Source organism: Equus caballus, chromosome 10 (assembly GCF_041296265.1).
Source record: "Equus caballus isolate H_3958 breed thoroughbred chromosome 10, TB-T2T, whole genome shotgun sequence".
NCBI classification, from domain to species: domain Eukaryota; kingdom Metazoa; phylum Chordata; class Mammalia; order Perissodactyla; family Equidae; genus Equus; species Equus caballus.
This window is the reverse complement of record NC_091693.1, coordinates 44,666,951-44,693,356: the sequence shown is the minus strand read 5'-3', so window position 1 is coordinate 44,693,356 and position 26,406 is coordinate 44,666,951. Positions and strand designations below refer to the sequence as shown.

At 38.0% G+C, this 26,406-nt stretch overlaps 1 protein-coding gene across 50 annotated transcripts in view; it reads left to right on the top strand.

Moving 5' to 3' along the window:
• The window catches only part of SNAP91 (synaptosome associated protein 91), a 141,696-nt gene extending 116,454 nt beyond the window's left edge, over positions 1-25,242 (top strand). For 17 of the 50 annotated variants that reach the window (XM_070225227.1, XM_070225226.1, XM_070225244.1 and 14 more), the window contains 7 exons: positions 5,484-5,514; positions 6,621-6,732; positions 7,109-7,132; positions 17,337-17,420; positions 18,056-18,160; positions 21,865-21,967; positions 23,843-25,242. In XM_070225227.1, coding sequence (XP_070081328.1) covers positions 5,484-5,514; positions 6,621-6,732; positions 7,109-7,132; positions 17,337-17,420; positions 18,056-18,160; positions 21,865-21,957 — 449 coding nt within the window. In that variant the 3' untranslated portion in view covers positions 21,958-21,967; positions 23,843-25,242. The remainder of the gene's footprint in view (positions 1-5,483; positions 5,515-6,620; positions 6,733-7,108; positions 7,133-17,336; positions 17,421-18,055; positions 18,161-21,864; positions 21,968-23,842) is intronic. The other 33 variants (XM_070225241.1, XM_070225235.1, XM_070225234.1 and 30 more) reach the window with 5 other exon arrangements.
• The last annotated feature ends 1,164 nt before the right edge of the window (positions 25,243-26,406 follow it).

The following is a 26,406-nucleotide window of genomic DNA, read 5'->3' as shown; positions in this document are numbered from 1 at the left end:
TTTTTCTTTGCATTTTCCTATGGACATACTTTTGTTACCCATTCGTCTTCCTTGATGGGGGCATCCGTGAAGATGCTTTGATGACACCCATGGAGAGGTTATTTGAGTATTTTTTCCTACTCTAAAATTCCATCCCACTGGTGGACAGTCTGCAGGGGTGACTGCTTTTGCAGGACACAGCACTGTAATGTTCCCCCCAGATCCTCCTTCAGAAATAAAGGACTTACACCTGCAGCTGCTGAGAGTGCCGCCACACATGGCCCTCAGGAGCCAGCCGCCTCTGAGAATCATCTCAGTGGAAGAAGGCTGACCCACAAGGGGAATAGCCAAACAATCTTGAAAAAGAAGAACAAATTTGAAGAACTCACACTTTTCCGTGTCGAAATTTCTACAGAGCTACAGTAATCAGGACAAATGGTGCTGGAATAAGGATAGAAATACAGACCAGTAGAATAAAGAGCCCAGAAATAAATCTCACATACATTGTCAAACAACTTTCTACAAGGATACCAAGACCATTCAAAGTGGGAAAAGACCAAGACCATTCAAAGTGGGAAAAGACAGTCTTTTCAAAAAACGTAGCAGGACAACTGGGAAGCCACATGCAAAAGAATGAAGTTGGGCCTCTTCCTTACCATCCACAAAAGTCAGTTCAAAATGAATCCAATACATTTAGATGTAAGAGATAAATCTATAAAACTCTTGGGAAAAAACCTAGGTGGAAATCTTCACAACATTGTATTAGGTAGTGGCTTCATAAATCTAATACCTAAAATATAAGCAGTCAAAGAAAAAATAAATTAATAGGAATTCATCAAAATTAAAAACTTTTGTGTTACAAATGATGCCACCAAGAAAAGGAAAAAACAAGGACCAGCCCGGTGGTGTAGTGGTTAAGTTTGCATACTCCGCTTTGGCAGCCTAGGGTTCTTGGGTTCAGATCCCAGGCATGGACCTACACACTCTTCATCAAGCCGCGCTGTGGCAGCATCCCACATACAATACAGAGGAAGGTTGGCCAGATGTTAGCTCAGTGACAATCTTCCTTAAGCAAAAAGAGGAAGATTGGCAACAGATGTTAGTTCAGGGCACATCTTCTTCACCAAAAAAAAAAAAACGAGAAAACAGCTCCCAGAATGGGGGAAAATATTTCCAAATCACATATCTCATATATATCCATATTGTATCCATCATATATAAAAACAGTTACAATTCAATAATAAAAAGACAACTCAATTTAAAAATTGGCAAAGCATTTGAATAGACATTTCTCCAAAAGGATACACAAGTAACCAATAAGTATATTAAAAACCGTTGAACATTATTAGCCATAAGAGAAATGCAAATCAAAACCATAGTGACAGAGAACTTCACACTGACTAGGAAGGCTATAATTAAAAAGATAATAATAAGTGTTGGCTACGTTGTAGAGAAATTAGAACTCTCATACATTGCTGGTAGAGATATAAAATGATGCAGCTGCTTTGAAAAACGGTTTTACAGTTCTTCAGAAGTTAAACATAGCATTACCATATGCCCCAGCAATTCCACTCCTAGGTATATACCCAAGGGAATTGAAAACATGTATCCACATGGCTTGTACACAAATATTCATAGCAGCAATTTTCATAATTAGCCAAAAAGTGGAAACAACCCAAATGTCCATAAACTGTTGAATGGATAAACAAAATGTGGTATATCCATAAAATAATTATTCAGCCATAAAAAGAAATGGAGTACTGATACATGCTACAGCATAGATGAACCTTGAAAACATTTTGCTGAGAGAAAGAAGCCAAACACAAAAAGCTACGTATTATGTGATTCCATTTATATGAAATGTCCAGAACAGGGAAATCTGGAGAAACAGAAAGTCGATGAGTGGCGGTCAGGGGTTCGGGGGAAGAGAGAATGAGAGTGACTGTTAATAGATATGGGGATTCTTTGTGAGTTGATGAAAATGTTTTAGAATTAGAGTGTGGTGATCATTTCACAACCTTGTGAACATACTTTTTGCACAGAATTTTACTCTTTAAAAGTATGAATTTTATGACGTGAATTATATATCAATTTTTAAAGAAACCTCACTTACCATACACCCATTAGAATGGCTAAAATTTTAAAAAGAAAAAACAAAGCTGGGGCTGGCCCCGTGGCCGAGTGGTTAAGTTCGCGCGCTCCGCTGCAGGCGGCCCAGTGTTTCGTTGGTTCGAATCCTGGGCGCGGACATGGCACTGCTCATCAGACCACGCTGAGGCAGCGTCCCACATGCCACAGCTAGAAGAACCCACAACGAAGAATACACAACTATGTACCGGGGGGCTTTGGGGAGAAAAAGGAAAAAATAAAAAAATCTTAAAAAAACAAAGCTGACGGTACTATGTGCTGACAAGGATGTGGAGCAACTGGAACTCTCACACTTTGCTGGTGGGACTACCAAATAGTATAACCCTTTTGGAAATAATTTTAGCAATTTCTTATAATAGTTAAACCTATACATATTTTATGACTCAGTAAATCCACTCCTAGGTATTTTTTCTAGAGAAATGAAAGCATATGTTCACACAAAAACCTGTACATGAATCTTTATAACAGTATTATTCAAAAATGCTAGAAACAACCCAAATGTCCTTCAGTGGTAAATGTGTAAATGAACTGTGGTAAACCCTTTCTATAGAATACTACTTAGAAATAAAAAGGAATGAGCTATTGAAATACACAACAGCACAGATGAATCTCAATACATTATGCTACGTGAAAGAAGCTAGACACAGAAAAATTATTTACTGCATGATTTTCATATGATATTCTTGTTAAGGCAAAACTCTAGGGACGAAGAATATATCTGTGATTGCCAGGGTTAGGAGTAAAGGGAAGTTTTGGGGTTTTTTTGTTTTTGTTTTGTTTTGTTTTTGTGAGGCAGTTTGGCCCTGAGCTAACATCTATTGCCAATCTTCCTCTATTTTATGTGGGATGCTGCCACAGTGTGGCTTAATGAGCAGTGCTAGGTCCATGCCCAGGATCCAAACCTGCAAAACCTGGGCTGCTGAAGTGGAATGGGCGAACTTAACCACTACACCTCTGGCTCTGGACCAACCCCCAGGAGTAAGGGGAAGTTTTGATTACAAAGGGCAGCAAGAGAATATTTTGAGTGATTAAAGTGCTGTGTATCGTGATGGTAGTGATGATTACATGAACCCATGTATTTATCAAAATTTGTAGACATCTACATTCCCCCCCAAAAGCCCCTTGAATTTCACTCAAAGTAAATATTGTTTTAAATTAAAATATAATATTCTAAAACTGAAAAAAAGTGTATCTACATGCACCATATTAATTTTCCAGCATGCTTTTTTACAGAAATTGACAAACTGAACCTAAAATTCATATAGAAATACAAGGAAGCCATGAATAGCCAAAAGCATCTTGAATAAAGAAGAATAACTTTGGAAGACTCAAATTTCATGATTTCAAAACTTACTACAAAGCTACAGTAATTAAGACAAGTGGTACTGCATGGAAATAGCCATATACATGAATGGAATAGAATAAGAATCTAGAAATAAACCAATACATCTATGGTCAATTGATTTCCAACAAAGGTGCCAAGACAACTCAATGGGAAAAGAATCATCTTTTCAACAAATGGTACTGGAACAATTGGATATCCACATGCAGAAGAATGAAGTTACACTCCTTACCCCTGAAAAATAAATTCACAATGGATCCTGGAACTAAGTGTAGGAGCCAAAACTATAAAACTCTTAGAAGAAAATGTAGGAGTAAATCTTCATGACCTTGGATCAGGTAATGTTCTTAGATATGACGCCAAAAGCAACAAGCAACAGAAGAGGAAAACAGATAAATAGGACTGCATCAAAATTAAAAACTTTTGTGCTACAAATGATACCATCAAGAAAGTGAAAAAACAATCTGTAGAATGGGAGAAAATATTTGCAAAACGTAAATCTGATGAGGGACTTGTACCTAGAATAAGTGAAGAAATCTTACAACTCAATAATGAAAAGAAAAATAACCCAGTTTAAAAATGGTCAAGTGATTTAAATAGTTCTCTGAGGATTAAATATCTGTGGCCAATATGCACGTGAAGAGACGCTCAGCATCAGTCATCAGTGAAATGCATATCAAAACCACTGTGCGAGATCACTTCACACCCATTAGGATGGCTACAGTAAAGAAGGGAGATGATAACCAGTGTCGAGGAGGATGTGAAGTTGAAACCCTCTAACACTGCTGGCGAGAGTGTAAGACTAGGCAGCTACTGTGGAAGGCAGTTTGGCAGTTTCTCAAAATGTTAAACATAGACTTGCCATTAGGCAGAGAGCGCACCATGTGACTCAGCCTAGACAGTGCTTCCCCTCATCTCTGCTCAGCTTTGCACAAGTCTCCGCTCCTCCACGAGGCCTTCCCTGATGCTGTATTTCACACTGCCTGCCCCTCGCTCTCATCCTAGCCCACCAGATCCTCATTACCCTGCTCTTTTTGTTTTTCCATATTGCCTTCTAGCAGCTTATATAATTTACTTTTTTATTATTTTATTGTTTATCATCCCTCTCGTCCCATTAGAACACAAGTTCCTCCAGGAGCGGGATCTTTGACTGTTTTCTTCCCTGACGTAATCCAAGTACTTAGGACAGTGCCTGGCGTATGTAGGGGCTCAGTAAATATTTGCTGAAATAATAAATACATTGAGATTAGAGCAGAATGATTAAGCCAGTTGTGTCAGGGGTTCCCAAGACTACCCCCCATTCACAGTCACTAGAAGGACTCATGGGACTCAGCACGCAGTTGTACACGCAGCTAAGATTTGTCACAGTAGCGTAGTAAGGATGCACCTGGCTCATCAAGGGAAAAAACACAGGCACGAAAGAATCCACACGCAGACTTCCTTATGCTCTCTCCTTCGCATGAGGAGAAGAGCATACGAAAATGCAGCAACTCATGTGGGATGTTTGTGCCCGAAGAAGCTTTAGAGACTCAGCACCCGGGGTTTTTTCTGGATACTGATCACGTAGGCACTCTGCATAGCGTGAACCAAAATTCCAGACTCAAAGTAGGAAAGCAGGTGTCCAGCAGTAACCATGTTGTTTGTGCAAACAGTTTAGGCACAGAAAGTCACCCTTATCGTTAGGAAAAGTTTTGTCTCAGTGTAGAGGACAGTTTACTAGCCAGTTCCAGATGCCAGCCACGCAGAAAGTCCAAGAACAGTCTCAAGCCTGCTACGTTGACTCTTTTCTGAACACCAGTTGACCTTGAATGTGATCCTTAAGTATAACATGAAGTAAAAGAAAATGCTAGATTTGTGGATATGTTTCCTAACATAGTTTCTCTTTTGTAAAACTAAATGCAGTCATTCCTAGGCAAAATATGGACTTTTTCTAGACCTCTGATTCTTTGATCTGTTAAATGTCATATCATTTAAGCTGAGTATAGAGATTTAAATTTTTTTTATCTATTTATAGATCTTGGAATTTCTGGTACCACATCTAAAAAGTAAGTGCTTTTGAAATTATCTGGTTTTCTTGTGCCAATGTATTTGTATTTATTTGAGACTATCAAACATTGTATTCACTGAAGTAATTACTCATTCTTGGGCTAGGCAATTTCAGAATTGGTTTTTATTTCATTCTAGATTTTTGTTTTTGTTGTTTTCCTACTGGAACCTCTAAGCCGTTGGCTTTACAATGAAAAAGAATAATCTGTTTCAGTGTCCGAGGTTGTCACTAAGCTGTATCTAGAAATATTTGGGAATTGTGGTTTGAATACTTTAATAACTTTAAAATTCTGGATTTGTTACAATATTTCTAGGTAACATTGATTTTAAAAAGTCTCTCATGGAGGGACTGGCCTGGTGGTGTGGCAGTTAAGTTCAGACGCTCTGCTTTGGCAGCCTGGGGTTCACCGGTTTAGATCCCAGGCACAGAACTGCGACCACTCATCAAGCCATGCTGTGGCAGGCGTCCCACATGTAAAATAGAGGAACGTGGGCAGGGGTGTTGTTAGCTCAGGGCTAATCTTCCTCAAAAAAAAAAAAGAAATCTCTCATGGAGGATCCATTTTAAGGAAGGCAGGTAAGAGTACTGACCAATGTGCCATTTTTTTAGATGCATATTTCAACGTCTCTGAAATGGGCATGCATTTACAATAAATGGTATCTTACTATCGCTGTAAGGCAGGTTGTAGTCGTGATATAGTTGTGTGACACCTTCTGTTGAACCCCCTAAGATCCAGAAAGTACCATCATGGATACATCTTAAATTCAAAGTGTTGGTATACAGTTTTTATGATATACTTATTTGGAATTTTTTGTAACCGGTGAGGAATTCAGTTGAATTTTATGGCACGTTTTTCTATTAGAAGTGATAGGAAATTCCTGTTAACGTTGAGATCCAAACTTTAACTGATTTCTTGTCAAATGCTTTTAAGCTCTCTTAGATAGAATCTGGTAAGACTCCTGTGTAAGTTCTAACCTCTTCTCTTTATTACCCCTTGAGTCAGACTCCTTCTAACCCCAATAAAAGTATCTAGGAGCCACGCACCATTCTTTTCTGATTAGTGTGTTTCTTGTCCTTTTGTTTGTTTTGCACGCTTGATTTTAGGGGAGATCTTCAGTGGAATGCTGGAGAGAAAAAGTTGACTGGTGGAGCCAACTGGCAGCCGAAAGTGGCCCCTGCAACCTGGTCGGCAGGTGTCCCGCCAAGCGCACCTTTGGTAGGTAGCCACCAGAGGCTAGCGCAGGGCAGGCAGTTTGCTGGTTTCGAAGTATATAGAGCAGGGCACATTTTGCTTGCTCTGCCTCTGACATTGTACTTTTTCATCCACATTGAAGAAATAGAACCAAAATGCAGTATTTACCAAAATTCAAATTCTCTTGACTTCACATTTAGTAAAGATTATGACCTATTTTTTACTTTAATTATTTCAAAATAGTATTCATGCTTCCTAAGATATTAGTTCTATATTTGTACAATTATGGAAATGATTTTTCAAAAGCACTTAATATTGATTATTATCTATATTTTATCGCATTTTTTGCCCAAATTTCCTGACTGTCTTGATAAGTAATGAAAACTTTTTTTCTTACCAGAAAGATTGGGCAGTGTTCTATTGTGTAAGTGAACTTTTGTTTTAAAATCCTATCAATTTTGCTCACCATTTTTTAAACTACTAACACCATCTCTTCTGTAAGATTTAAATAGGTTTCATTTCTGTATATTAAATCTCTATTAATATATTAATACCACCATTCACTCTGTGAAAGAACCTGTCACCAGAAATTGACTAATTATTATTTTGTGAAATTTGCCACCACAAAAAGGATGTTTCCCCTGGTTGCAAAATATACTGTTTTCCCATATATGCCCCATGTTTAGCAAAACTAAGCTAGTCACTGTTTCCCGAGCTTGCTCATAATTTTTCCCCTTTGCTTACCACCTTCGCCTGTCTAAATTTAGGACACCAGTCTTGGAGCTTTCTTGATGCCGCTCTGTCATGTTGCCTAAACTAATTCCTAACCGTCACCCACTGACCCCAACCAGACAAACATGCATGGAAGTGAATTAATATAAATTAGAATATTAATGTTTTAGGTAGACTCCAAGAAAAACATTGTATACCTGAAATTAATTTAAATATCTGAGTTTTGAAATTTAGAACATATTGTCTTTTAAATAATTTTATAAATAGTAATGTTTTTTATATTAAACATTTTTTAGCAGTTTTATAAATAAAAATAAGTTGACACTAGTCCAAAAAAGGACTTTTGAACCGAAATTTACCACCAAACAGTACAATGGTATTAATTGAATTAGAGTTTGTGCTGTAGTTTCCATAGGAAAATGCATTCTGTGCTCAGACTTGGGTTCTTGAAACTGGTTTCCTCTGGTCTCCCCACCCTGCCCCACGCTGTTAGTAAGAGAAGAGAATTTCAGGGACTAATGTTCTCTGCATTTGGTGAGTTCAAAGTCTGAAAGCACTTAATTTTAAAAAGTGATTTCTAACCAATAACAAGGAGAAAATTGCCTGTTGTGTCTAGGTACTTATCTCTTTAAGGCTTTCTCTGCATTATTTAAAAACAATGCTTAAGAGGACCAGTTTTGTATTTAGCTCTAAAATAAAGAGTTCCATTTTAATTTTTACAAAGGATATGTCAACGCAAATAATCCATAATCAATCTATAAATCAAAATTGGAGTGAGTTTATTATGAGCCAGGTCTGAGGAGTTTAGCCCAGGGCCTGCCTTCCCCAAGGAAGGAAGGACCCCAAAGAAGTGGGGTGTACAGAGTGGTTATATGCCATCTTGGAACAAGGAGCATACATCACGTATGACAGGAAAAGCTCTTTTACTGCTGTCATGAGATGCTTAGCTGCCAAACAGGTCAGTGGTCAGCAGGTCAGTGGTCACAAGGTGAGCACAGCAGGTCGGTAATTAATCCTTAGTTTCCGGGAAGAGATGCTTATCCTTAGAGAAATGCCGATGTGGGGGAAGCTACATCCCTGTCTTTAAGGGCATCGTTCTTGTCTTTGGGACATAGTAAATGTCTAAAGCAGATGTACAATGCATGCTCAACAGGCCACATCAGGCCCTTTTGGAAAAACAAGGTCAGGATGAATTCCTTTCACACTAAGTGGCTTCCTCAGGTACTCCAGTGTATCCTATTGCTTTTCATTTATTTATCAGATACTTAGTAGAAAACTATGTATCTCTTTTAAACTGACCTATGCCTAGGATGATCATATAATTTATTGACCAAACCAGGACTTGTTTGAGGGTGAAGGGAGCATAATTATTGCCCTAGGACCCCAGGCATTTACCTGTGACTGGTGGCCCCAAGGCTGAGACCATAGCAGGTAGCACTCCAGGCCTAGGGGGCTGCATTCCATTGGTAGATACAAAAACATTTGAGAGCCACTCTCTTGTTGGGGGTAGAGGGAGAGAAATTCAATAAATGTAAATAAAATCTGTAAAGAAAGAAGAAGCTTCTTTAGAACTGATCTTTTAAATCTGTTAATGTTACATTATTGATGTGAAATCTCACAATTCATATTATCGTTACCAAATTAAAGGAATTAGTTTTCCTCTTCTCATCTGTGCAAAATGAGAGAGGCCTTATGTGCTGCTTGGAGGAGTTTATTCTTTAGTGATGTTGCCCGTAGCAGGTTGAAGGTTTTCGTTGTTTTTCTAACAGGTTGGTTTCAGGACAGCCACCATGGCAGCAGAGTCTGGGGTGGAGTGAAGAGGAGTGGAGGAAAGGCGGGGAGAGTACTGGTGCTGAGTGATCAGCTGTAGGTCAAAAACAAAAACAAAAACCGAGCCGGCCCCCTGGCGGTGTGGTTAAGTTCATGCGCTCTGCTTCGGCAGCCCAGGGTTTCGCCGGTTCGGATCCTGGGCGTGGACATGGCGCTGCTTGTCAGGCCATGTTGAGGTGGCGTCCCACATCACACAACTAGAGGGACCCACAATTAAATGTGCAACTATGTACTGGGGGGATTTGGGGAGAAAAAGCAGGAAAAAAAGAAAAAGAAGATTGGCAAGTTGTTACCTCAGGTGGCAATCTTTAAAAACAACAACAACAAAAATAGTTGAGAGCCTGAGGTGAAGGTGGAAAGGAGGAGAAAGAAAATCCTCAGGCAGAATCCACACAACTAGACATCGTTGTGAATGAGGCCGCCAAGACAGTGGTTACTCAGGTTTCTCCGTGGGGCAGTTTGCTAAATAATGAGGCTGTTAACCAAGAAGGAGAAGAAGGGAGAAGCACTTTAGATGTAGTATGAAGTTGGAGACCTTCTTTGCCCATCACCTGCACCCCACCCACGAGATCAAGATTTAACTGTAGAAGGTTAAGAATTCATCAAATGCTGAATTAACAACTGTTTGGCTTCTTCAGAACAAGCTGCCAGCTGTGTGATTGGCAGGCACCATCTCTGAGACTGAGGTTAATATTCTCACTTTTTAAACCCCTAAACTCATCTTTGTTATGAAGCAAAAAACTTTAAGTTGTTAGTAATTAAACTCCAGAAAGTTAAAGACGGTAGTCTTTAGCATAAAGTATCCACAGCCGCTGTGGAAAGAGAAATTAGAACAACAGAAAGAATTCATTAGGAGGGCAGAGTTGCGTATAGTTCTGTTTCTTTTGTTCATTCTCTTTAACCTTTTAGGCAACAATATAAAGGCTCCCACATGGAGAGTTCTTTCATCTTGCTTAGCTCTCACTTGGTCTTATATGTGGTCTATGTAAGTTCACTGCCATTTAGACCATTTACAGCAAAGCTCCCTTAACAAAGCCTTGGCTTTGCTTTTACTTTTACTTAAGAAATCTTTCTGAGGGCCTCTGGCTTTCTGAGACCTCCCCCCACCCCACCCCTTCCTATTTTCCTATCTCTTAAGATATGTTTGAGTTTCTTTTTCTAAGAATATTCAAGAAAAAGAAAAAAGACAGCAGACACTTGTGCTTCCGAAGCAGCAAAGCGGTGTTTGCAAATCTCCCTGGTGGTCCGCAGGCCTTTCCTTCTGAGAAGGAGATGAAGGGGCAGATGTGGGCGAGAGGGTCCATTCGCTGCCTTTTAAAGTTGTTATTGATAGACAAGAGCTAAGATTACTTCCTCCCCTTGTTTCAGATTTCCCTCAATTGCTTGGAAGCACAGCTATAAAAGTTTTGAGATCGCAGAACCCACGTTATATCTAAAAACCTTAACAGGACTTGAATATTTGAAGTATGTCTGCTGGCAGGGCTCTATCATCCTGGCCATCAGGAGCCCTGTGTTTCCAGGGTTACTTAGTTCTATTTTCCAATGCACCACAGACCTGTTAAGTTTCCACCATACGAAGTGGGAAGATAATTGCAATTCAGAAATAAGTGCATTTTATAGGAAGTCACAGAATCCACAGTTCTTGCCCTGAAAGCAACTCGTCTTTATATGCCTGTAGATAAAATATTCAGTTAAGTGTTGAAAAAGGAAAAAAACAAAACAAAACCCTTAAGATAAATAGAATTTGAGGAATATATTATTAAGAATTAATCTACCATGTGAGCGAAATAACAGACTCTTTAGATTATTTGACCCATTTATTTGGTCAGGAATTTCTGCAGGTTCTTTTATTTTGCTAACTAGTAAAAACTTTTGTTTTTATACCTTTAAGTCCTAATGATAAATTTGGGTCTGGTAAATAGCCTGCCACCTAGCCTGTTGAAATGATGAGTAAAGAGTGAGTCTGAAATATAACCCTTGTACTGTAGGGAGGAAAAATAACTTTCTGTCTAGCCTCCTGAGTTTTTGGCTGAGACTCCTGTAATAAAGGACGGATTGACAAGAGAAAAACAGAAGTTTATTAATGTGTATATCTCATGTATAGATGGGAAATAACCAGGAAAAACTCAGAGGTGAGCTAAGCCGCTGGCTTAAATACCACCTTCAGCCGAAGATGAAAGAAAGAAAGGAGTGGGAGGCCAGTTATGAGGAGGTTCCAGGAGAGGCAGGGTAGCAAAGGTAAGGTTTGTTATGTCGGTTTAAGTCAGTGCCTTCTCCATGGATCAGATTCTCTTGTGATTTAGTCATCTTTCTCTTCTGGGGCAGAGAGGGAGACACCCTTAGAAATGAGATTTCCTTTGTAAAAGTAAATGGCCCTTACGAAAGTGTAACTTCGATTCTGTTTGCAGAGCTTCTCCTGCATCTGCTGTTTCTGAAATTAATGAGCTCAAAAAAATCCTTATGCCAAAGAGGCATGTCTAGGGGTGGCATCATCTGCTACCCTTCGGTATTTTCTTTTTTTATTTTAATTTTTTTTGAGATAATATTCACATAATGTTAAATTCACCATTTTTATAATGTTAAGGTGTATAATTTGATGATTTTTAGTATATTTATGATGAGAAACCATCACCATTATCTAATTCCAGAATATCCCCGTCACCCTGAAAAGGAACACAGTCACTTCCCATTTCCCCCCTCCCTGTCCCCTGGCATCCAGTAATTTACTCTCTCTTTCCATGGATTTGCCTACTCTAGGTATTTCGTATAAACAGAATCATGTAATACGTAGCCTTTTGTGCCTGGCTTCTTTCACTTGGCATAGTGCCTTCAAGGTTCATCCATGTTGTAGCATGTATCAATAATTCATTCATTTTTTTATGGCTGAATACTCCATTGTTTGGATATGCCACATTTTGTTTATTCATTCATCAAATGATTGACATTTGTGTTGCATCCACTTTTTGGCCATTGTGAAAAATACTTCTGTTATTCAGATACAAATTTTTGTGTGAATATATGTCCTCAATTCTCTTGCATATATACCTAGGAATGGAATTGCTAGGCCATGTGTAACTCTGTGTTAAGGTTTTCGAGGAACTACCAGATTTTTCCACAGCAGCTGCATCACTTTATGTTTCCACCAGTAACGCACAGGGTTTCAATTGTGGTCTTGATATGCGTTTCCCTAAGGACTAATGATGTTAAACATCTTTTCGTGTGCTATTGGCTATTTGCCTATCTTTTTTGGAGAAATGTCTGTTCACATCCTTTGCCCATTTTATAATTGGGTTATCTTTTTATTGTTGAGTTCTAAGAGATCTTTGTATATTCTAGATACTAGATGCTTATCAGATACATCATTTGCAAATATTTTCTCCCATTCTTGAATTGTCTTTTCATTTTTTATAGTGTTCTTTGATGCACGAAAGTTTTTATTTTAATAAACTCCATTTTATCTGATTTTTCTTTTGTTGCTTGTTCCTTTGATATCATATTTAAGAATTCATTGCCTAATCCAAGGTCTTGAAGATTTACACCAGTGTTTCTGTTACTGGAGCATTGAGTTCTTGTTTTCCCTCAGGACAGAAATCAAGAGAGACAACAAATGGGAAAAGTAAAAGTTTATTAGCATATGCACAGGAGAGGCACAAGGGAGGCAGTATGGAAAGGAAAGGGGCAGGTGACCGGCTCATTAGGGATCAGGATTGTAGGGCTTTTATTAGACCAAAGCTGGGGAAGAGGGCCTTGTCATGGCATGTAGAGGCAGGGTTTTTATTGTGCTTGCACTGTTGTTCAACATGCCACCACATGCATCACACGTATCATTAGCATGCTAGCTCTCCACCCTTGGGTGTGATTTTTACTATGCTAATGGGGCTAGGGTCACCTTCTCTCAACTCCTGGGTACTAGGGCACATGTATAAGCCTAGGAAAGTCCTGAAACTGCAGAATGTGGGTCTTGGTGGTCTCTACGTGATTCGCTTAGCTTGCTGATGGGTCAGGAGATTTATCTTGTTAGGCCAGGGGCCTTGCGGATGACCCTGTCTCCTTAGGCTGATTCCTGTCTCATTTCTTTCCAAGAGTTGTATAGTTTTATGTCTTACATTAGGTCTTTGACCTATTTTTGGCTCATTTTCATATATGGTGTGAGATAAGGATCCAAATGTGTTGTTTTGCACATGGAAATCCGGTTGTCCCAGAACCATTTGTTGAAAAGACTATTCTTTCTATCTTTATTAGTCTTGGCATCCTTGTCAGAAATCAATTAACCATAGACGTATGGGTTTATTTCCAGACTCTTTATTCTGTTATATTGATCTATATGTCTGTCCTTATGCCAGTACCACACTTAAGATTAATGTAGTTTAGTTGTAAGTTTTAAAACCAGGAAGTGTGAGTCCTCCAAATTAGTTCTTTTTCAAGATTGTTTGGCTATTCTGGGTCCCTTGCGTTTCCATATAAATTTTAGGTTCAGATTGTCCGTTTTTCAAAAAAAAGCAGTTGAAATTTTAGTAGGGTTTGCACTGAAACTATAAGGCAATTTGGGAAGTATTCCATCTTAATAATATTAAGTGTTCCAATTCATGTCCATAGATGTCTTTCTGTTTACCTAAGTCTTAATTTTTACAACAAGGTTTATTAGTTGTCCGTGTACAAGTCTTGTACTTGTCAAATTTATTTCCAAGTATTTTATTATTTTTAATGCTATTGTAAATTAAATTTGTTTTTGTAATTGCATTTTTTGATTGTTCGTTGCTAGTGTACAATGAACACTACACTGAGTTTTGTATATTGATTTGTATCCTGCAGCTTTGCTGAACTTGTTTACTAACTCTGATAGTTTTTTTTGTGTATGTATTCTTTAGGGTTTTCTATATATAAGATCATGTCATCTACAAATAAAGGTAGTTTTATTTCTTCCTTTCTTATCTGGATGCTGTTTATTTCTTTTTCTTCCCTAATTGTTCTGACTATAACTTCCAGTACATCTTTGTCTTGTTCTTAAGCAGAAAGCTTTCAGTATTACATTACGTACATTAAGTATGCTGTTAGCCATAGGTGGTTCTTTATAGATGCTCTTTATCAGGTTGAGAAATTTCCCTTCTATTTTGTTGAGTAGTTTCTTGTTTTTTTTTTTGTTTGTTTTCTTTAAGGAAGATTAGCCCTGAACTAACATCTGCCACCAATCCTCATCTTTTTGCTGAGGAAAATTGGCCCTGAACTGACATCTGTGTCCATCTTCCTCTGTTTTATATGTGGGACGCCTGCCACAGCATGGCTTGATAAGTGGTACGTAGGTCCATGCTGGGCATGCGAACCGCCAAACCCAAAGGCCCCAAAGTGGAGCATGTAAATCTAACCACTACACCACCAGGCCAGCCCCTGCTGAGTGGATTTTTCATGGTCAGGAACGGGTGTTGGATTTTGTCAGATGCTCTTTCTGCATCTATTGAGATGATCATGTGGGGGGTTTTTTTTGTATTCTATTAATATAACATATCACACTGATTGAACCAACCTTGCATTCCCGGGATAAATCTCTCTTGGTCATGGTATGTAATTCTTTTAATATGCTCTTTGTATTTAATATGCTAGTATTTTGTTGAGAACTTTTGCATCAATGATCATAAAGGATGTTAGTTATAGTTTTCTTCCAATGTCCCTGTCTGGCTTTGATATCAGGGTAATACTGGCATCAAAGAATGATTAGGAAGTATTCCTCTTCTCTTTTCTTTTGGAGAGCTTGAGAAGGCTTGATATTAATTCTTCTTTATACATTTAATAGAATTCACCAGTGAAGGCATCTGGTTCTGGACTTTCTGTGATGGAAGTTTTTTTTATTAGTGACTCAGTCTCTTTACTTGTTATACATCTGTTTAGATTTTTTATTTCCTCTTGAGTCAGTTTTGGAAGTTTGTGTCTTTCTAGGAATTTGACCGTTTCATCTATCTTAGCTAGTGTTTTAGCATATAATTTCTCATAATATTTCTTTATAATCTTTTTTGTTTCTGTAATGTTGGTAGTAATGTCCCTAATTCTTTTCCTGTTTTGATCATTTAAGTTTCTCTCCTTTTTTCTTGGTTTGGCTACCTGAAAGTTTGTTAATTTTGCTGATCTTTTCAAAGAACCAACTTTCTGTTTCTTCTATTTCCTCTTTTGTTTTTCCATTCTGTTTAATTTGTTTCCACTCTAATATATATTATCTCCTTCCTCTGCTTACTTTGACTTTAGTTTGTTCTTCTTTTTTCTAGTTTCTTAAGGTGGAAGTTTAAGTTATTGATTTGAGATCTTTCTCTTGCATATGGGCTATATGTTCTTGTTTCTTTATATGCCTCATAATTTTTTGTTGAAACCTAGATATTTTGAATACTATAATGTGACAACTCTGGAAGTTAGATTCTACCCCCTTCCCAAGTTTTATTATTGCGACTATTTGTAGTTGTCATTTATGTGTGTGCGACCATTCTGAGCTAATTCTGTAGTCTGTATTCTTTGTTCTGTGTGACCATTGAAGTCTCGTTCCTTTAGCTAAGTGGTCAGCTAATGATTAGGCAGATACTACATAAACTCCTGGAACCAAAAATATCTCCCAGTCTTTGCAGAGGGGCTCTGAGTATGTGTTGGGGCATGTTTTCAACTCAACCAGGCAGTTTGCAACTCTGCCTTGGCAGTCACTGCCTTACTGCTTTTTCAGAGCCTCAGGGTCAGCCAAAGGCTTTTCAAGTCTTTCCTGAGCATGCACAAAGCCCTGGGAATGTGCATGGCCTTCTAAATGCCCAGGAGTATGTCTGAGCTTTTCAAATTTTTAATCCCCAAAGCGTCTCATCCTCCAGCCTTTCCTCCCAAGCTTTTTGTTTAGTCTACTGTTTTCCCTGACTGTTATCCATTGCCCAAGACAGTAACAACTAAAACATTTGCCTGTAAATATTTTCCACAAATGGCTTCAGGTAACAACTTTAGCACTAGGCGCATTCCCAGTTTTGTGAGGCAGACACAATCCTTTTGAGCCAGTCTTTCCAGGGAACCACGCAGACAAGACAAAACAAATAATTAAATATTATTAAATTAAACACAAAAATTAAATATATTCTGCTCCCTCTGATACTGTTACTGGGAATCTGTGCTGTTATTTTCAAGATTACAGTGGATGGAAATAGGGTAAGTTAAAATGCCACAAAGCTCACTATTCTCACCAAGATTCAGCTGATTTTCTTGAATAAGTTCTTTCTAGGTTGCTGCAAGCTTTTAGTTAGTATCTCAAGTTCCACAATAGTTGATTCTGACAGTTTTTGCCTGTTTTTAATTGATTTTGTGGCTTAGGGAGACTTTTGGAGTCCTTACTTCATCATGTTTGCTGACATCACTATAGTTTTTTAATTAGGATTTTGCTCAAATGGTTACTTGAATTTAAGGGATTACGGTAGGGTTAATTTTAAACATATGAGAAATATTAGGGGGTTTTGGTGTATGACTGAAAACTATCAGACCTATACATGAAATGGGATATGTGTGCTATATTATGATTATGTGCAGACTTCTAAATGCTTCCTAAACTTTAGAATTAATTTTGGTCCATGTACAAATGTTCAAAAGTCAGAAGCAAGTATAACCCAGGAGAGCATAATACAAAAATAGGGGGGAAGTGGAAACCAGGCACTGAAAATGTAAATGATAGCGCATTCCTCAGATGTCTAATCATTACCTGTCGGAGGATATAATGATAGAAAAAGACAAGCTTAGAGAAGTTTGACTTGTTTAAAGTGAGGTGGGTATAAGAAGGTAGAGAGGAAGCCCGATGCTGTGCATAAGCTGCAAGCCACTGAGCGCAAATAGCACCACAACAGTGAACATCAAGTTAGTAACCTTGCTCATATCATTGGCATGGTTCTAGAGCCATTTTTTTTTTTATTTAAAACTGAAATTTGAGATTTCTTTACATATCCACACATCCTAAGGAGCATGCATTTTAAAATTATATTCTGTCACTTTAAAACCAAGTTATGTCGGTTCTTTTTGTTTGTTTGTTGTTTTGTGTGTGTGTGTGTTTTATGTTTTTTTGGTAGCAAGGAACTGTACCTCCAACTAGTTCTGTTCCTCCTGTTGCTGGGGCCCCACCTGTTGGACAACCTGGAGCAGGATTTGGAATGGTGAGTGATGAAATGTGCTAAAAAAGGTAATTGACGTTACCAAGGCCTTTGCCAAGTCTCAGATTAACCAGTACTGCTGTAGGATATAATTCTTCCCAACATGCAATAAAAGAGAACTTAAAAAGTTAAGTCATCTGCTTTAGGCCTTAAGCTGTCTATACCTGAAGTGATAAAGTCAGTTGTAAGATACTTAAAATAATCTGCCATAAAATTGATTTCTATAGTACATTCTTATGTCATTTTATAGTAATATTTGCCAAGTCTATTCTGAGCTCAATCATCAAAATCAACTCTTTAGTCACTATTCAAGGATTTTCGCTTATCACTAGCAAATTTTAGGGCCATCTTCTATAAAGAAATAAGTTTTTATCTCTTCAAGAGTTATGCTTACAGAAGATGAATAAACAACCACAAAGCCCATTTGGGATGAGGATGCTGTGTGGCCAGCCGAGCTTCTACTGCATCTCAGTGATTCTCTATCTGCCAGCCTCGCAGCGCCCATTATTCAAAACTACAGTGATACATTCTCATGGGCATGGATTCCTCACAAATTGTCAGAAGCACATTAAAGACACAAATGTCAGGGCGTTACCGTGGTGGACTCCACTCACGCTGTCAACCATTCTTCCTTTCAGCCTCCTGCTGGGACGGGCATGCCCATGATGCCTCAGCAGCCAGTCATGTTTGCACAGCCCATGATGAGGCCACCCTTTGGGGCCACAGCTGTACCTGGCACACAGGTCAGTTTTTAAACTGTCCACAAAATAATGACATTAATTTATAAGGATAAAACTGTCATGTGGCACAGTTTTAAAATGTTTTTACCTAACGTAATCCTCATATTTTTTGCTTCCGAAATAAAGGGAACATGGAAGACAGATTAGTAATAGTGTGAGGTTTGGAGGAAAATGATAGAAATAACTAACTGTCCTAAGGTTCCTTCATTCCTGTCCTACTTAACTCAGTATGGTTCCTGAGAACAACCAGATGGTTTAAGGTGTCTAGGCATTTCTTTCAGAGAAATTAGCACTTCTCATCCATTGTTTTATTAGGTGTTAGAGTTAGCCAAATTCAGGATTAGGGACACAGTGCTCCAGATTTGCCCAAGATTTGTGACACTAACTGCAATGAGTTTGCCAAACTGCAAAGTCTGGGGAGGCAGTCCTCACAAAACTGCCCTCACTTCAGACACCAGGCATAAGTTTAGGAGTCCCAAAGGCCACCCTTAGTTCATACCTGCTGACTACAAATTTAAGTGTTCCCAGGACCACTCTCAGATTAGATAGTTCCCTAGAACAGCTCACAGAACTCAGGAAATCGCTGGATTGACAATTACAGTTTTATTATGGTGAACAGAGACAAATTAGATCCAGCCGAAAGAAGAGATGCATAGGGTGAAGTCTGGGAGGGTTCCAAGCATGAAGCGTCTTTGTCCTCAGGGATGCGTTACCCACCTGGCGGTAGCAGTGCATGACAATTCACATGCAGTATTGTCAACACAGGAAGCTCATCTGAGCTTCAGTATGCAGAGTTTTTATTAAGGCGTTCTTATATAGGATTGACTGAATTATTGCCCATGTAGTCGAACTCCATCTCCATCCCCTTGCCTGAAGGTCACCCTGACGTCATGTGGCCCAAAGACCTGACTCTCTAATCACATGGTTGGTCTTGCTAGTAGGGCCCGCCACCACCTTGAATCATTTTTTCACATAAACTTTCAGTTGTGGTTCCAGGAACCCACTCTGGATAGGAAAGACATTCCTGTCACTTGGGAGGTTGCAAGGGTTTTGAGGTTACCTTCCAGAGTCCAGGACAAAGAGCAAATCTCTCTTTAAGTGAGGCCAAATTCCTTACTACACGGTCTGCTGCCTTCATTTAGAAATGCTAAAATACACTCACTTTAACTGTTTTTCTTCCAATAGTGATAGTCATGTTGCTGAGTCACCCTTTCTTGATTCCTCTTATAAATTGCCTGGCCGAGATGCAGAGGCATAGGTAGAACTAAAGAGGTTTTCACCATGAGAAATTGACTTGGATGGAGTCAAGTTGTAACTTTGCTAGCACCATGCTGAGCAAACCAAAACAAATAGCTCAGATATATTTTAATATCAGTAAATTGTTGCAGTTCTATAATATTTTTAATTTACCAAATGGGTATTTATATCATCTCACCCATGGGATTCCTACTGTGAACTTTTTGAGTGTACTTTAATCCCCTTTGCTTCCGTGCTCGTGTCTAAATCCATCCTCTACCTGTTCCCAAAATTTGCTTTCAGCTTCTTTACTTTAAGCCCCTGAAAGCCACAGTGACCAGGAGGAAGAATGTTGGGTGTTGAAAGACATAGATTTAGAATGTGGAACACTCAGCCTTCGAGGCCATAACTAAAGCACTGGCTTCACGAGAAATTTTCTAGTCTGCTCTGAGACCGAAGAACCCTGCCTGGAGTTGTTTTGGGGGGAGTGAGGAAGGCTTTAGGGGTAATGGTTGAGGTAAAGTTTGATCTGGACATATTTAAATTCTAAGAAGGCTCTCATTCGTCATGAGTGATTCCTTGATGGTTGTATATATCCATGACTCTTTACCACCATTTTGAAAAAAGGAATGATGTTTGTATTTTTATGAACTTGGAAGGATGTTATTGAAATTTTTAAAAAATCTTATTGTATTTGGTGTGCTGAAAGCTTTAGAAATAAATTAATGCAATTTTATTATTTAAGGAAGTTTTTTTACCTGCATAATACCAGAATTATATAGCATCAGTTTATTTACTTTATTCAAAGAATGAAAATGAAAAATAGATGATAGGATGAAAACACAGTGTTTTAGGGGCCAGCCCAGTGGCGCAGCGGTTAAGTTCGCACGTTCCGCTTCTCGGCGGCCCGGGCATTGCCGGTTCAGATCCCAGGTGCAGACATGGCACTGCTTGGTACACCATGCTGTGGTAGGCGTCCCATGTATAAAGTAGAGGAAGATGGGCACAATGTTAGCTCAGGGCCAGGCGTCCTCAGCCAGAAAGAGGAGGACTGGCAGTAGTTAGCTCAGGGCTAATCTTCCTCAAAAAAAAAAAAAAAAAAGAAAGAAAACAGTGTTTTAACCAGTAATCGAATTTATAGTAATTGAGGAAATGGTATGCGATATTACAGTTTTTAGATTGTATTTCTCATGTCAGAGAAGAAGCGTAGCTGATTAACTAGATAATAAAATAAACATGAATTTTTAGCTTCAGGAAACAAAACGGTTTTTCATCACTGGTGCCTGGACTATTCCAATATTCTTCAGTTGGTTGGTATCATGATATTGTCGTCTGATCTATTTATTAATTATGGACCAATCCTTGAGTTTCTTATCTTTGAAACAACTTCAAGCCTTATGTTAGTTTTTCCCTGATCTTTCTATGAACTATGATGTCAGTTTTAAAAGTGGAAATTTGACTGATAGATACTGCAGTCCATCAGTAGTTTCTGGATATAGGAACATAGCTAAAAATCCTTACTTCTGGGACTCTGTTTACTGAACCAATAAAAACGTACCTCCCTGCCCCACAGTCCTAGATTTCTCAGATTTCCTTCATGTTAGAAGCTTAGGAGATTAATTAGATTCGAAGGATAGATGTCAGTTATTACTCTGAATAGATGATATGACCTTTTTCAAGGCCTTCTACCCTAACTTTCCTGCATAAGCCTGCTCCCAGAACTTGTTTCTGTCACACAGTGAAATAATGTAGGTATTAGTTAAACAGAAGAAAGGTAAGTTAATTCTTGGTTTCTTTTGCTGCAAGTTCAGTATGACTCTTTCTTGTTGTATTTAGTAATTAGTCTTCTCTGCGATCTGGACAGGGAATGTTGGAATTTAGTGGCATTAATAACTGGGAAAGCTCATTTGAAACAATGCCTCAAAATTTGACTTGTTTTCACTTCAAATACTTTATATGAAATCCTAGCCTATTTAGCTAATAATTTTAAGTAATTTCTTAAGTGGGTCTCTGCAAACTATTTCAGTTTTTCCTTAAAACTCACTCTCACTATAAGAAAAGTCATTTAAATTCCTTTATTAGTTTAGTAGTACTAATAACTCAAAGTCAAAATGCTTTTGTGTAGAGAAGTTGATTTTTTCGTTCCTGTACATTCAGTCTCCTTATGTGCCTAGTTTTTTGCGTCTTCCCTAACCCACATGCCTGTTGTTCTACCAGAGTCCTCAAATTTTACTTCTGCTAAATTTGATGTCAAAGATCTCAAGAAAGGCAGAAATCATTTGAAGTGTATTTTACGAATCCAAAATTAAAAATAACACTGTGACTAAGTAGAACAAGGTCGATTTTGTCAACTTGTAGCTGTCTAATCTTCTGCATGTTTGTTTTCTGTGGTATGTGCTCTGCCTAACGCTTATCTATCTCTCTGTTTGCTTTCTATCTCTGCTCTCTTGGGCTCGCTTTTCCCCCATTAGCTTTCTCCAAGCCCTACACCTGCCACTCAGAGTCCCAAGAAACCTCCAGCAAAGGACCCATTAGCGGATCTTAACATCAAGGATTTCTTGTAAACAATTTAAGGTATCTAATACTGAGCTTTTCCTGTGGGCTTGTAAGAATGACCTGTGCAATGCTTAGCTAGTTCAAGGTACGATATTTGTACTTCTCTGTTTTGCATACATGTATATACTGGTAATTTGAGTGTTTATACTTTTTAAATCAATATTGAAAACTATCTTTATCAATGAATTTTTTTAAGTTTTACTTAATTTATAAACTTAAGAGAGAGGGAAGCCTCTAAGTTGTCTTTATACTGGAAAGCACAAAGATAATACGGATAAAGCAAGAAGTTGCCCAAGCTACTTGGTAAATTAGATAATTACCACTTTATTACATGATGACTGGAATTTATAGAAAGCTAACCTTTTTAATATTGCATTTAGAAATCGTCTAAGAATATATTTGGCTACATACTCATATTTTTATTTTGTTTATCCTTATTTGGCATTATCAAACAAAGCTTAGAGATTATTGCCCTTTGCATTTCTGCATTCAAGCAGAATTTTGAATTTCTAACATTTCTAGTTTTAAATTGCTAATATAATTTATGAAATGACTAATAGTGGACTTATAGAAGGAAACAGATTAAGGAAAAAAGTTGACTCTTAACCCCAGCCCCTAACACAGTGGGCAGGTCCTGACAGATACTTCTCGAATGTGGATGAGCGGTGATAATGCTGCTTTCCGTTTACACAGCACTTTCCGTGTGCACTTCCCAGTCATTAACTCCTTTGATCGTCTCTGTAGGAAAGCAAAGCCTGTGAGATAAGCTAGCCAGATACTTTTCATTTCCATCTTCACAGCTGAGAGAACTGATCCTCGGCATTAAGTGATTTGCCCAAAATCAAGCTGGAAAAGCAGTAAGAGCATCAAAGTTTTTGGACCACTGTCCAGTGTTATTTTTATTAGACATCTGCTACCTATATTTTTTAGTAGATGCCTACTTTACTGGCTACTAAGATTTTTGTGGATTCTTGCTTTATGATTTTCTTTCTTATACAAGATTAGTAATTTATCATTTTAAAGCCTCGACATCTCAGCCAAGTAATTCCTCCTGTGCCCAGTGTTTCTATTCCACTTTGAGTTAGACTGGACTGATGTAGGCATAAATAAGATGATGAACACTTATTTCTTGGCAATTGAAGTTTCAGGAGTGACCAAGGACACTGCAGAGAGCAGCTGTTGTCCACCTCTCGTTCAGTAAATATTGCTGTCAGCATATGCCAGGAACTCTGATAAGTACCTGGAACAGAGGTGCTTGAGACAGTCTCTGCCCTCAGAGATTCACAGTTGACAGGGGACACACACACACTACCATGAAGGAGAGTCACCCACAGAGCTAAGCTTCAAGGCCCCAGGGAAAGGTTCCTGGCAGAGATGACTGGTGAAGCATGGATTAGCTAGGGGCATAAATGGGGAGTGGCCCCAGTGAGGCCATGGGGTCATCAGGGACATCTCCCTTCTCTTCTGTTCTGTCACTTGTTTAACTCTTTAGTGACTCAGTGAGCACCATAAGTGAAAAGAAGCAAAAAATAATGGAAGTCACTGCAGTTCTTTTTTTTTTCACTCCCTTGTTAAAGGTGAGCTGTTCTTAATTGATACTGAATGTCTTACTACTAAGATTTCTAATAAGTATACAAATTTTCAAAATTTGGCTGATATGATATTTCTCTAAAATTAAACTATACATTAAAAGTTTTTTTAAAATGTATCCTGGCTGAAATTGTAAGCTTGTTTTAAAGAATTGGGGAAAGTATATAAATGTGAATTTGTTAATACGGAAACCTTTTGCGAAAAGATTTTTCATAGTAACTGTGAAGTAGAATTGCAAGGGCGGTAAAATGTGTGAGGAGTATGCAACAGTGTTTTCTAATTAGGTGCTTTTTGTCTTTCCAGCTGCAGTTTTTGTGACTGAATAGGAAAAAAATAATGAGTTTGGAGACTTCAAATAAGATTGATGCTCAGAGTTTCAAAGTGAGCCACCAGTACCAAACCCAATGCTTACTCATAACTTCTCTTCCAAAATGTGTAGCACAGCTGTGAAAGTGAACATTAGGAATGTGTACCACCTTAGCTGTTATCCCTACTCTCAAAATTGTAGTGTATTTGGGTTATTTGTGTGTCGTACGATGTAAACAATGAATGGATGTTTCCGATGCCTTTAGTGCTGTTCTGGACCTCGCCCATGGACGGATCACGCAGCTGTTGTCTGGTGAGCCATTTGGAAAGATGTGTCTGTGTTTTTGAAGGTTTCAATGTATATATAACTTTTGGACAAAGCTAAACTCTCCCCGTAAATTCTCTTTTCTTCTGTATCTCTGTTACAAACATAGTGTGATAATATCCGATAGTAAGGAAAACACTCTTAAATATACAAAACTTTTTTCCGTGTGGAGTACATTTTTCCAATCACAGGAACTTCAACTGTTGTGAGAAATGTTTATTTTTGTGGCACTGTATATGTTAAGAAATTTTATTTTAAAAAATATAAAGGTTAACGTCCATAATAAATATTTCTCCTTGAAGCTACCTTATCAAGAATGAAAAAATCATATGGGAAGAATTCCATATTTAATCAATGCTATATTAAAATATATATTTTAATTATATTTGACAGGTTTTGCATCTAAATTGACCTATTTATTCATTCTTGATTAAATGCACTGAAAAGTACAGGTCCGTTTCTACCATGTCCGTGAAAATGCAATTAGAGATGTGCTATTTAAGCGATTACAAGTCACCCTAAGGTGTATCTGTAATTTAAAGATTACTGCAGATATTTTTGTTTTATTGTGGGTTTTATGTACATCTGTTAATTTAGTATTTCTTTGTGTGTTCTGTAGACTAGTGTTCTTCCATCCCTCAATTGAGCTCAGAGTAGCTTTTGTTGTACCATTGTGATTAGAATTTAAACTAATTCAAAGAATTGTATCCTTTACTGTACATACTGTATTCTTTAATTTTTAATTTGTTGTCATACTGTCTGTGCTGATGGCTTGGCTTAAGATTTTGATGCATAAATGAGGTCACTGTTGATCAGTGTTGCTAGTGGCTTGGCAGCTCTTCGTAAAAGCATATTGGGTTGGAAAGGTGTTTGCCTATTTTTCCAATTATTTAATAGATGTATGGTACCATTTAAAAGTGGTTGTATCTGAATTACTGTGGGGATAACATACACTGTAATGGGGAAAAATTACCTAAAACCAATTTCAAAATGGCTTTTCTTTGTATTTCAGTTTAAAAACCCAGTGCATGTACGCCCTCTGAGATGCAATAAACACCTTGAACAAAGAAAATGCAAATGTTGTCTTTGTCTCTTTGATTATGTTTTAGGGGAAATAGTCTGTCTCAGATGACACACGTAGCATATACAAAATATTGAAAATTGAAAACCATTCTGAGTAAGAAATGCTTTTATAATTTTATAATAAATGAAAAACAAGAAAAAGGACAATTTTAATCAGCTGTCATTAAACTTGGGCCTCCATGGCTGCTGCCAAATAAACTGAAATTCTGTATTCCAGAAAAGAAAAGGATGAACTTTCTTTTAAAATATGCAATTAAATTCTTATGATAGTTTTATGAGACTTCTCCATGGAAGTTTAAGAATGATAGGAGTGTGATCACACACTCGCATGCACGTGCACTCAGACACAAAATCTATACTAGCCTATTTTAATAAAATTGGATGGCTTTATGCCTACAACTAAGTTGTTACATCTCAAAAAGTAGTCTAATCTCAAATAGAAATATTTCTCAAATAGAAGCATATTCTTATGTCTAAAACTATCTTTTCTTTAGTTACCTAGTTTTGTATCTTGAGAACTGACTTTTAGAAGGAAGTATCTGCTTCTGTAATATGATCTTTATAGATTACATTTGATTATTTATTACTTTGTGGGCCTATCATAATAAAAATGTTACATTGTAAATAATTTTAATATTGAATTTTTAAAACTATGCTTTTTCTCTTCAATGAGTGGCCCATGTGGTATAAATTCTTCCTAGGCAAAGCTACAAGAGCATTATTTTTAAATCAGATGCTGGAGCCTTGCCTTGGTGAGATTCTTGGTATCCTTGTAGGGGAATTGTCTTATAGATGAGTTGCTGCGTGAGGTCCTCTGGTACTCAAAAAATTAATCTCTCTGGATAGTTTTCAACACAGGTCCCATTTATCGGTGGTCTCCCTCCACATGGTGAGTGTGCCTTTCTAGCCCCACCTCTGCCTCGACTCAGCCCTCTGCATGCACACACACGTGTGTACAAGCACCCTATTCTGTGTGACTATTCTGTGTGTGACCACACCACTACTCATGCAAAGGGACAGCAAACACTTTGCTGGCCCACACAGGGCTCTCTGCCCAAAATTACCTCACCAATCCCACCAGTGCAGCTAAATCTCACTTGTCCATCATGGCTCCCCACCCTACTCTTTTCAGAGTACAGTTTTCATCAGCCTT